The sequence below is a fragment of the Osmerus mordax genome, chromosome 9, assembly GCF_038355195.1.
Source record: "Osmerus mordax isolate fOsmMor3 chromosome 9, fOsmMor3.pri, whole genome shotgun sequence".
Lineage (NCBI taxonomy): Eukaryota > Metazoa > Chordata > Actinopteri > Osmeriformes > Osmeridae > Osmerus > Osmerus mordax.
In genome coordinates, this window is record NC_090058.1 from 10686132 (window position 1) to 10698480 (window position 12349).

At 50.4% G+C, this 12349-nt stretch overlaps 1 protein-coding gene across 3 annotated transcripts in view; it reads right to left on the reverse strand.

Moving 5' to 3' along the window:
- Window positions 1–11293, reverse strand: part of fermt2 (FERM domain containing kindlin 2) — a 45380-nt gene extending 34087 nt beyond the window's left edge. For all 3 annotated transcript variants that reach the window (XM_067243081.1, XM_067243080.1, XM_067243079.1), the window contains exons 1-2: window positions 11021–11293; window positions 10159–10316 (exon numbers count right to left, since the gene is read on the reverse strand). In XM_067243081.1, the coding sequence (XP_067099182.1) occupies window positions 10159–10315 (157 nt within the window). In that variant the 5' untranslated portion in view covers window position 10316; window positions 11021–11293. The remainder of the gene's footprint in view (window positions 1–10158; window positions 10317–11020) is intronic.
- Between the last annotated feature and the right edge of the window lie 1056 nt (window positions 11294–12349).

The following is a 12349-nucleotide window of genomic DNA, read 5'->3' on the forward strand; positions in this document are numbered from 1 at the left end:
GAAAAAGAGAGGATGGAGAGACGAGAAAGACAGGAGAAAAAGAGATGGAGAAAGGCTAAATCGTAAATAGACTTGTGTGTATCCTCGTCACTTTCTCCTCACAGTGTTCCCCTCCAACCCAGTCATTTGGGCTGTGTGTGCGCCTTGCCAACGACACATTTGGCTGTGCAGATCTTGACCACAGTCAAGATCCAGTGGCTGCTCCTGTGAACTCAAGACTACACACGCACACACACAGGCGTGAACACACACACACACACACAGACACATGGACGGAAGCCTCAATCATGGGACAGCGTCCATTTTCCCTCTCGCCGCAACTCCATGGGGCCGTCCTCGAGCTCTGCCCGTCTCCAAACCCCATTGGTCGGAATTCTCCCTGCTGTATTGTGACGTCACAGCGCCGCGCCGCCCTGCTCCAGTAGCTGTCCGTCAAGAGTGCCTCAATAAAAGGCTGGTAATTCAATCTGCAGAGAGGAATGGGGGAGGGGCCCAGGGGGTGGGGTGGGGGGGTGGGTGCTGGTGCAGGGGGCCAATGGCATCTCCCCGCTAAAAATACAGCCTGCCAGGCCTGACGTAATGCAGCCCCCCCCCAGATGAAGCTGGAGACTCATCTAAGTAATTGGGTGCGTTAAATGCAGTCCCACAGTCCTTGGGAAGAGAGAAAGAGTGTGTGTGAGGGGGGGGGGGGAGGGGGGGAGGGGATGGAAAAGAAGCGAGGGAAACCATGCTTTATGACCTCTGCATGCACGTGTGAGAGAAGATGGGGAATGTGCGTGTGCGTGTGAGGTGTAGAAGCAGGGCCGTGCATATCCATCCCTCAACTTCCCCTGCTGCATGCGTACTAATGAGCTCTATTAAAATGTGTAAGTGCGGTCAAACGGAGTGCTTCTCATTCACAGTCACGACCAGGGCCGTTAACAGGGCTGGGAGCAACAGGACCCTCCTCCCTGTTCGTCAGCGGTAAGTACAGCCGCACAACGCACCGGGCTAAACACTCCAAACAGCGACATCAACCACGGCTAAACACCACCACGACATGGGTACGGGGAGAGAGGGACAGCCACGAGAACACTTTAAAAGTGAGCCGAGTGGATTCCGCATCGTGCGGTGTTGCGTCTACACTACAGGAGAGAGAAGCTAGCATGGAGGCGGTTGGGGTCATTGGTGTAACTGTCGTTCGACCCCTCTCTCCTTCCTTGCACCCCCGGTCCCCTCGATCCCACTCTCCCCCTCCCCTGCGTCCCTCCCCCCGTCCATGCAGACAGAGGATCTGCAGTGTTTACATTAGGGGACAGTGTTTATGAAGGGCTGTCAGTGGGGGATGGGAGGGTGTGACAGAAGTGGGGGGGTGGGGGGTGGGGGGTGTGTGTGTGTGTGTTGGGGGGGGGGGGGCGTCTCAAAAGGGAGAGGATGACGGGCTTTACGAGCAGAGGACAGCCGAGAAAGAGAGAGAGGACAAAGACAAGGGGGGGGGGGGGAGAAGAGAGATAGACGGAGAGAGACGGAAGGAAGGAAAAAGAAAGAGAAGGAGAGAGAGGGTGAGGGAGAGAGGGAGAGATGAGCTGTCTGAATGTCACACTGTGTGGATGGCGGTTTACACCTGGCTATAACATCCATAAAGACAATATACAATCTATTTCTACCTGGATTGCTCTTCCTAAACCAATAGCAATAAAGTGAGAAAATACTGCCCAAAGTTAAGCTCAACCGTTTCCATCCATTTACTTAAAAACGATGCATGCTAAATATGCCTCCCCAATGGGTGTACCTCTATATCTACAGAGGATCTTTCAACAAGCAGTGGTTACTGGTCTGCTGTCAGGCGCTGTATGAGTTTGATATGAGGGGCTATCCAGTATTATTACTGCCAAAAGGACACTGTGAACCTCTTGGGCTTGGCCTGTCCTCGCTGGTGGTCCAGTATCTCCCTGTCTGAGTGGTTCTGTCCTGGATGACAACCAGTGGAACCAGCAACCATGTGTTCCGGGTGCTGGTTGTCAACACAACACCTGCATGGCCACATGAACACAAGCACAACGAGATGAGGTTAGGCTGATAAAAATCATTCATCCTGGGTGCTGCTTGGAGGGCGGGCGTCCGTATCCGTAGCAACAGCCGTTTGATGCCGCGGGGGGTGGGGGGGGGGGGCGGGTGGGGGCAGAGAAAGTGTTTTCACTCACAACAAAGACGTGGCTCTTCATATGATTAACCTCCAGCTCTCCGTCTTCCTCCTTCTCTCTCGCTCTCTCTATCACACACTCTCTCTGCCTTCCCCTCTCTCTGCCTTCCCCTCTCTCTGCCTTCCCCCCTCTCTGCCTTCCCCCTATTCATGGCTCTGCTCTTATTTCACACTTCAGTTCTCCCTCTCTCCATTTCCCTCTCAATGACAACATTCCATATCGTCACTCTCCGTGTCCTGACCCCCTGTGCTGGTGTTTAAACAGCCCTCGTGCCTTTGACATGACGGGGGGGGGGGAATGGTCAACATTGACTAGCTGGAGAATGACCGTATCCTCCGACAAGATCTCTGTGTAAACGGGTGCGTACTCAAACATCCAACAGACATAGTCCAGTCCAGTCCTGTTAGTATACCCGTGTTCCACATCAGCCAACCTGTACATCCATCAAGCGTTGGCCTAGCTTGTGTGGCCTAGCTTGTGTATTCCCCGTCACAACACGCACAGTCGACCGTGCTGATGCCGAGATACCGGGTGTTTAAACACCACTGGGCACGTGCAGGAGAAGAGAACGCATACAGCAGCAGCCGGTAATGATGTTGTGTAAATATCTGCGTGCGTCAAGGGCCGGCTTTTGTTCAAAGGGACAGGCGTCCGACAGGCTGCCTGACTCGTTTCTCCAGCGAGACACACAAAAGATAATCTGATCAAAACCAAACACATTTTCTGTTAGCAGAAAAGGGCCCGAGTCGTGATGGTGCTGCTTAGGACTGAGCCAGTAACACAAACAACATCAGGTGACTGTCAGCTGATCTGCTGCGAGTCTCTCTCGCTCTCACTCTCTCTCTCTCTCTCTCTCTCTCTCTCTCTCGAATATCTCCTCCCCCTCTCTCTCTCTCTCTCTCTCTCTCTCTCTCTCTCTCTCTCTCGAATATCTCCTCCCCCGGTGAGATCTGTGGGTGCAGATCTCTCCCTGATCTCCCATCGTTCTGTTGTGACAGGAATAATGTGAGCTGAACAAGGACAGCTCACATTATTCCCATCTCTGATTCCAGCCAATAGCCAATACAAGAGAGCTACTGCTTGTGTGTGTGTGTGTGTGTGTGTGGCATTCAATATGCAGGCCTGTAGGGCCATTACCTGACTCACACAAATAACCTAAACCTTTTAAGGGCTCGGACTCTGGCTGGCCCCATTTGTACTGTTGGGGCCATTAGGGGCTATAGACATGACAGACACACCGATGGGAGGTCTCACTTACTGCACACGCACACGCACACACACACACACACACACACACACACACACACACACACACACACACACACGTACACACTCACACACTGGGGACATATTCGGCAGAGGTCAAGGCTGTCGGAGGTCAGAGGCGAGGGACAGACGGGCCGGTATTGATCCTACTGATCTTATTGTCACAAACACACTCAAGCCTTCCGCTGGGACCCGTGTAACGAGAGCCTTTACTGGGATAAGACACACATTTGTACATGAGGCTTTTCTACTCCCTCAGAAGCGCTGGTCTTTTCTAGAAGGACTGTGGTGGCCAGCAGCAGTAGGCCCGCTCAGATCGCTTTAGCTCCAGAATTAGGCCCAGCTCTCCCTCTATCCTTTGGGATCCGACCTGGATCGACCTGGTCTGGAGCAGGCCCAGACCGGTCTGAGACCGCCTGGCTTGTGTGGAACTCCCAAGAGCTCACCTGGGAGCTCTGGTGGATCAGCCTAGAGCTGAGGGAGGGCGGGAGGAGAGTACAGCCTTGTCCAGTCAGGTACACACACACACACGTGCACGCGCACAGTGAACCAAAGCCAAACGGTCAAGCCTGTGTAGTAGTGGCATAGATGTGTCAGAGTGGGCCAGGTATGCTGCCATCTCTTCAACCGTGAGCCTTTACCGCCTGACTACATCAGTAGTCAGGCGGGAGAAGACCAGTGTGTGTGTGTGTGTGTGTGTGTGTGTGAGAGAGAGAGTGAGTGAGAGACAGTGTGAGTGAGAGAGTGTGAGTGTGTGTGTCTATCATTAGCCGCTGCGCATGAGGCTCAGGCCCCCTGAGGCGTGGCACGTTTGTATCCATTTGTGTCATGATCCAAACACAGCACAACAACAGGGCCGCCTCAGACCCAGCAGCAGCTCAGCTCCACCCTGACGCAGACACAATTACTGGACCTGTAATCACATCACAAGCTCTCTCTCTCTCTCTCTCTCTCCAGCCTCTCCTCTACTCCACTCTCCTGCTGGCCCAGACCCAGCAGACCACTGGAGCAGAGAGAGGGAGAGATAAAGAGAGAGAGAGAGGGGGGGGGGGGGGGTCGTCCCTTGCTTCCATCCTTCCTTTTATCCACCCGTTCAGGGTTTGGAGATAGGATCCTATCTATATAATCATCTAAGATACGGCCTGGGCTATCTGTCAGTGTGAAAACCAACCCCCACCTCCCCCTCTTCCCCCATTTCCCCCCCCCCCCCCCGACCCCATCAGAACCACCATGGTCCACTCCTCATCTCAACACAGACTGGCTGAGAGAGAGGGTCTCTCTGGTGAGGTATTCTGGGGACCATAAGGAGTTCTTACAGCAGCTTCAGTCAGGCCAGACCGCTAGGAACCGTGCCAGGGTCAATATTAGGACAGACTAGTCCTCCTCGCACTGGAGAAACTGACGTCGGTGGCCCACCGCAAGGCTCCGCAACAGGAAGTACGTCAGTAGGCAGACGAACCACACTGGATGCCGAACAGAAAGGCTCTCCAGTAGTGTTACAGGGAATGGGAAACAACAGCCTTGTTATTCAAGCAGCAGAGGTGCTTTGTGCTAAATGCCACCGTAACACCTTTCCAAACCCAGGGGAGCATTTGAGACGACTGTGGAACACCTACTCAGTCATCTGCCAGATGATGTAAAGGGGCTGCGGTTGGGATTAGCGTTGGGGTCGGACGAGCACAAGGCCACAGAGGGGGAAGCTTCTGGAAATGAATGGAAGGAACCCAAACAATACCGCCCTATCAGCTTACTGCGCCGACCTGCAGGTGTGTGTTGTCGAGAGGGAGGACAATGTGGAGCTGCGACGAAGACGCCCCTTCAGCTCTGCAGGCGACACGCTAGTTTGTGGAGTGAAACCAGGCACAGGATGAGGCAGTGTTAGGGGGTAGGGGAGAGGGGAGAGGAAGAGAGGAGGGGGGGAGAACAAAAACCAGCAGGCTCGTATTCCCAGAGGAGCTGTGAACGTCTTCCCCCCGCTACATAGTTCAGATGACAAACATAACTCATTAAAACACTTGGTTTTGCTGTCAGAGAAAAAAACTGTGGAAACCAACGCAAATGTTTAGGGTGATGATTAACGCAAAAGAGAGGTTAAAATGATAACTGGGTCACGTAAGGAATTTAAATCTGGAAAAATGTCAGATTTTCATTTCGGAAGTGACTGCACTCTCTCCACTACTGGAAAACGCCACGTTTTGAGTGACGATAAAAGTCGACCCTGTTGAATGTCAATGTCCATGCATCTGTGTGATTGTGTGATTGCGTGAGCATGCGTGTGCATATGGCCAGCTAAATCACAGCAGGATCTTGCTCCTGTAACAGGAAAGCTCTGGGCTGGGCAGGGCTGCTACTTAGTCTAACTACTTCCTGTAGAGTAGATTACAGCGGCTTGGCCATCGCACTCTCACACTGCCAAGGCAGACCATCGCTCTCCACCAAAGCTAGCTGGTCACCGAGCAGCACCAAGACGGCTGCTCTGCGTTTCCTGGCAACATGATGGTTGAGATGAGATGAATATGGCCAAGCAACAATGAGAGTAATATATATGAGAGGATGGCATATCAAGCCCTATCTCCGGATGGAAGCTACGGGGATATAATGACGTACAAGCTATTCAGCACATAGCCTGCAAAGGAAAGCTTAATCTCATCTCCTCATCTCGCGCCATGCAGGATCTAAAGAGCCTCGCTTGGACCCCGCACAAAGTCCTTCTGAAAATCCCCCGAAGGGTCAGAGAGGGAGGGAGCCGCAGAGAAGAGAAAGAGAAAAAAAAAACACAGGAAGTCTGACATCCTGTGCTAAATGGCGTCTGTTTCCTTGCGAATTCCCCCCACCTCCATTGTCAGAACCGGGTCATCTTCCTCTGGTCACCGCTACCTTCCACAACCTCCTCGTAAACACAGGCTACCAAGATATAACACCTCTAACACAGCCATTGATGAAACGGCAGCTCACATTCAAACATCTCACTCGGGCTAGGAGAGTCCCGCCCCTTGTGAGGTAAGATTCAGGGAGTCAGGTGGCTGAGCGGTGAGGGAATCGGGTTAGTAATCCGAAGGTTGCCAGTTCGATTCCCGGTCATGCCAACTGACGTTGTGTCCTTGGGCAAGGCACTTCACCCTACTTGCCTCGGGGGAATGTCCCTGTACTTACTGTAAGTCGCTCTGGATAAGAGCGTCTGCTAAATGACTAAATGTAAATGTAAATGTAAGATACCATTATATTTTGCAATGGAGAATGCTGACAGATCATAATCGTCAAGTAATCCAATATTCAGAAAAAGGTTTATTTCAGAGCATCCCTGTTATCAGACACTAGTGTCCATTGGGACTTTGTCATTAAAAGTAACAGGGCTACTACAACTGACTCATTTAACATGTGGGCGGTAAAACCAACCCCTCCAAATCATAGATGAAAATGTCCTAAAACAACCACCATGGAAAACATTACTCAAACAGAAGTTCTTAATACACACATTTTCCAAAAAAGGGGTCAACATGGGCAGAATAAAAATAAAGAGAGAGAGAGGCAGGCAGCAGAATATTCAGGGATGACGGAGGGGTCCAGAGAACATGCCAAACCCTGGAAGTCATTTCCTGCTCTGTGAAAGACCTTTATGGAATTCTAGTGCCCTGACCTACGTCACAGGGACCGGGAGCCCTCCCCCTCTCCCCCCTACCCCATCACCCTCTCTCCACCCTCCCCAGGCTCCACCACTCCTGTTCCCTCCGCTTCCCTCCTCTCACTCTGCCTCAGCTGAAGCTAAGCAGACCCATCTCTCCACCCAGGGCAGATACTGGAGCATAAACCCAGCCACATGTATGGCACGGCTCCCTCCCTCATAGACCGTCCCGACCCTCCACTGAGACTGCAGCCGAAATGGACAACTTGTTTTAAAACGTACAGATTGACGACAACAGAAGACTCTCCTCTCTCTGCTGGCCTCTCTCATTCACCGGCAACGCTCATTTCCTCTCCGCTCTAATCGCGGATGTTTGGTTTTTCTAACAAACCCTATTCCTGGAGGCCTCACGGTCTGTCCAAGGGTTTATACAGACCAGCAGAGTCAGTTTTAGGGAACACAAACAGAATCTGTGGTTCTGGAACCCTATTGGTGCTCCTGAATCTCATAAACCCGGAAGGCTAATGTTGTCAGCACCGATGTTGGCTTGCCGGACGTCAGTCCCGGCGGAGAGAGCTATATGGGAGTGCGCTTTTAGCAGAGAACAACAAAGTGATATCCCGAAGCAGACCCAAACATAAGTAATGGGGGATGAATAGATCATAGGTGAGGGGATGGAGAAGGGAGACACTGGGGCAGGGAGGGGTTTTCAATCAGCAGCCCCTAAATAGAGCTCTCCTGGGGAGCCGCGGGAGGCGGAGATGGGCACTGTGTCGGGCGGGATCGATAGCTAAGTGCTTTCCTGGCATTTACCTATTTCATCCAGAAAAGCTCTCTCTGAACCTGACATGCGGAGGGGAGACCCAGAGCTCACTGTTGGAGGGAACGACCAGGGATGATGTTCAAAACACACACATACACGAACGCACACAGTTGTACCCTCCCTGCAAGACATTCAGGTTTTTCCATGGTTGGGTAAGCATTACATCTAATGATGACAATCTCATCATATCATTGCAAACCTGCTGATACTGTATACTGAATATCCCCAAATGGCACAAAATACTCACACACACGAGAAGGCAACAAGACTTCTTTGTAAGACTGTACAAGATCTAGAGCGGAGGCTGTGATTAGCTGTGAAGCCACAATGAGAGGCCCCAGACTCCTGGTCTTAATTTGGAGATTGTGACACTACGCAGTGAGAGGAATGTAACAGGCTGTCCCCTTGACAGAGAATGTGTGTGTGTGTCTGTCATTGCAACAGGGTGTCCTTTAGTTGGGCACAGAGGACAAGCGTGCCAGAAGTACATGTCCCCCGGCCCCTGGAACGAATAGCTAGTGTGCCTGTGTGTGTGTGTGTGTGTGTGTGTGACAGCGGCAATTAAAGTCCCTTCAAAAACTGAAAAAAGAGGCCACTCTATACAAAACAACCCTCAGACCCCTCATGCAACCAATCAGCGCTTCACCCTGTGCACACGTGACCACAGCACTTGACAGCGGTTCTACAAGGCCAGTTCCACCCCTGGCCAACACCATCGCCAAGCGGAGCGGGAGGCCATGGAAGAGGGCCACTTAACAGCTGAGAGAAAAGGAGGAAAGAAAGGACCTGCTTACACAATGAACCACGGAGGCTTTTCCCACACTGCAACAGTGAGAGGGTGTCACATGAGAAGGGCTTGCCCGCCACTGGGTTTCATCATGTGAAGGCTCATGCTCGCTTTCTCTCTCTCTCTCAAGTCCACAGTGAACCCCTACTGTACGTGTGGTGGAACATAAGCCTGAAGCGCATGGCTGGCTGGATCCTCTCTCTCTCTATCTCTCACCCTGGCCACCCATGTGAGAAGTCTAAGGGGAGAGTGGGTTAATCATTACTACTGAATGGAAAACGGCTTAACCAGACCTTAGCATATACTGTAACTATTATGCGTCTGATAGCAAACAGCACAGCCAACCAGCCCCAATCAGGACCGTCACGCCTGGTGAAGCTACCAGACTGAGAACTGAGAGATAAGCAGATGATATATCTCACAAAAATGTAGGCAACGAGGAGACGGCCCAGAGATTGTAGGCCGCGTTGTGCTCCAGATGATGCTTGAGATGGCCAGTGGTGATCCACCTTCACTTGAACCGTGTCCTGAGAGCAACCGCCTGAGGACATCCGCATCTCAGTCCTCTGGAACCTTCCAAGCATCTTAGTGGGACTGTTAGCATCCCAATGGTTTGATACTAGCATGCCAATTTCAAAACTGCGCCCCGAACATTTCTGTTTTGAACAGTCGATAACTGAACAGTTGTTCCACAGACACACACACACACATACACACCAACAATGCATAAGGCTGTGCCTTCATGCGCTGGTGGGCGGAGGTGCTCCGTCCACATTCACGTCCTCCCACAAGCGCTGTTACAGCCGTGAGGAGCCTGCTCCAGACTCACAACAGTCAGCCACACAGAACAAAGGCCTCAATTATGTGGAGCTTTAACAGGAGGGCTAAAAACAGGCCCATGGGCCCACGAATCAAACCGAGGAGCGACGCAGGAAGGAATGCCGGGTATTCAGGCGCCATCGGAACACCCGATGTCCCTCCTAAAATGCCCCGTCGCCCGGTGAACCCTCTCCGCCGTGAAACGGGCCAGTGTTCCACATGCCGAGAGCAGACAGAAGGCTCTATGTCCTCTCGCTCGCACTCAGGACAACGTGAAGTGCACAATGCAGTTGAAAGGGGGTTGCATGTATGGAGTTGAATAGAGAGGGGCTGTCTGCAAGGCTTGGCGTCCATATCATGAAGCGTGAGTGTATTCTCCAACAAGTATGGAGGCTACTTTTCCTCAAGCCAGCTGTTCACTTGTTAACGGACAGCCACAATCAGTGACAGTTAGTAGTGTTTACATAGGTGGAATGCCAGTTGGCAGTGGAGTTACAATGTAGCAAAGAAAGGAATTTACTGCCTCACAAATATGACCAGATAACAGCCACAGTCACTCACAGAATGAAGCTTCCACATACAGAGCAGGGGACAGGGTCAAGGAAAGTCCCACCAGACTTTAATTTCGCTTCGTAGAACATCTTTAGATGTCCCTTACCAAGTTTTTCCACCAGTTTGAGCATGACTCCGCCGATATGGATCTCCCCGGTGACCCTCAGAGACACGTCCCGGTGGAGGTCCGTCACGTGCATCTTCAGTTCCCACGTTCCGTCGGCATAGCAGCCATCGGGCATCCGAATACCGTCCAGCGCCATCCTGAAACAAACAGCTACAATCAGGCCATACTGCCCTACTTCTATTACACTTTACACCGGTGGGGTACTCAACCCTGATAACGTGCTTCCTAAAGCGAGGGTTACTGACTGCTGTGTCATTCATAATCTTATGTCAATTTCATTGGCCTTTTTTGGAACGTATAAAAACGAGACAAACCAGCTATCAAAATTGTGTTCATGATCCTGATCATGGTAGGCTATTCCTTAAATAGTTAATCTTACAATATCACTCAAAAGCAGGTCATTCCATCCACTTTGGATGAATAAATGTGGTGAGTCAATCAATAATGACTTCTGAACAAAGGATTAAGCTTATTTGTATTTCCACATGTTAAATGAGCCTACTTTTCGTTTGCACATTCACCTGCTTTAACTAACGGTAAATATATTCTGGCAAATAGGCAGTAAAGTAGATTTGATTACGTAAGCAGACTCGCTCACAAACGGTGAGTACACAGTCGGTCATTCAGGGCAAACTTACTTGAAATAGTGCGCTGATACTACCAAAAGTATAATGCGTGGAATGGTGGATATTCAATATGTATATTTTGATGTATGATCATGTGCGCGCGCCAGCCACAGACAAAACGCAATGTTTTCATTTCCCAAGCGCATATGCGCAAAGAACAGACTATGGTTATTGAGCTTCGAGGACGAAAATTTGAGCTATATTTGTCCACTCACCTTTACAAACGCACCAACCCAAGTCCAAAAAGCCACTAAAACTTCCGACGTTTCTGTATTAAATAAGTTTTCTCGCTTTGTCTCATGTATTTTGGGTAGGTCAAAGACAATCCAAATGAACTCGTTCAAGTGAAGTATCCCAAACTGTTTCCTCAGGGTTCCGCTAATGGAGTCCAGCCGTCTCTTTCTCTCCCTCCCTCTTTCCAACAGATAACGTCACACTGCTCCAATCCGACTTTTCCTTTCCTATCGAGCGGGGCTGTCTCCCCGCTGTTGGACAGTCATACTATAATCCTTACATGTGCACTTTAACGTGAGTCAGGCAGATTTCAAGCAATGCAATTTGTGTTCTAATATCCCCGTGTTCCTTTGTTTGTGGCCGGGTTCTTATTGCCACTCGGCTAGAGTTTGAACTCTATCCCTGTCGCGCTCTACGACAATCGGGTCACATTTGGCACATGTTTTGTATTTAAAATAGGACTTATCCGTTTCATAGAAAACTTTCACTTTAACTAATCCTTTTGAGGAAAATTCAACAGTTTGTTGAGTGAGGGAGCAAGGGCATAAAGACCGCTGCTGAAGCCTTTTATGGAAATGTACGGAGCTTGCAGAGGCACATCCGGGGACCGTTATGGGGGTCTTCGCCTCGGGAATTACTCACATTCGCTCATTTTAGAAACCCAACTTTTTCACATTTTAGTTGGGGTGTCTCAAATCAAGTCACCCAGTGTAATAGTCACATTATGTCCGCCTGTTGCCAGTGTGTTTTTGCTTGGTTGTTTCCCCCCCTACTTTACCCACCCATCCCTTTCTCTCTGCTTTAGAATATTTTAAGAAACTGTTAGGATGGCAAAAGAAATCCATGCAAGAAATTCATCAAATGAGAAGCCTTTTTACTCTTATAACTAAATGTATTCACCGTGGGTCTGAGTCAGCAACTGTGTAAGTGCTTCAACAAGCAAGAGATGCAGATGCATGGCCATTGTGTCTGTAAAGAGAGTACACATATTTATCATCACTCACTGTAAACAAATGAATGCCATGTCATCAATGTGTGGAATGTCACAGCTTTATTCACACTGAGCAACAGCAGTTAGCCCAGAGAGCTTTCTCCATCCTCTCCCATCTCCCCCACTGCAGATCGATGATATAGTGTGTTTATGTGTATTTCAAACCATACAAATGGCTAGTTTGGCACAGATGCTGCTGTCTTTTCTTTCCATTGCATCTGCTCTTCTGCACAGCAGCACGCACAAATTCCCCGTCCAAGTGGTCGGCGGTGAGGCATGAATCATCAGGGTTCTTGGCTCACCCCCTGCTGCTGCACTC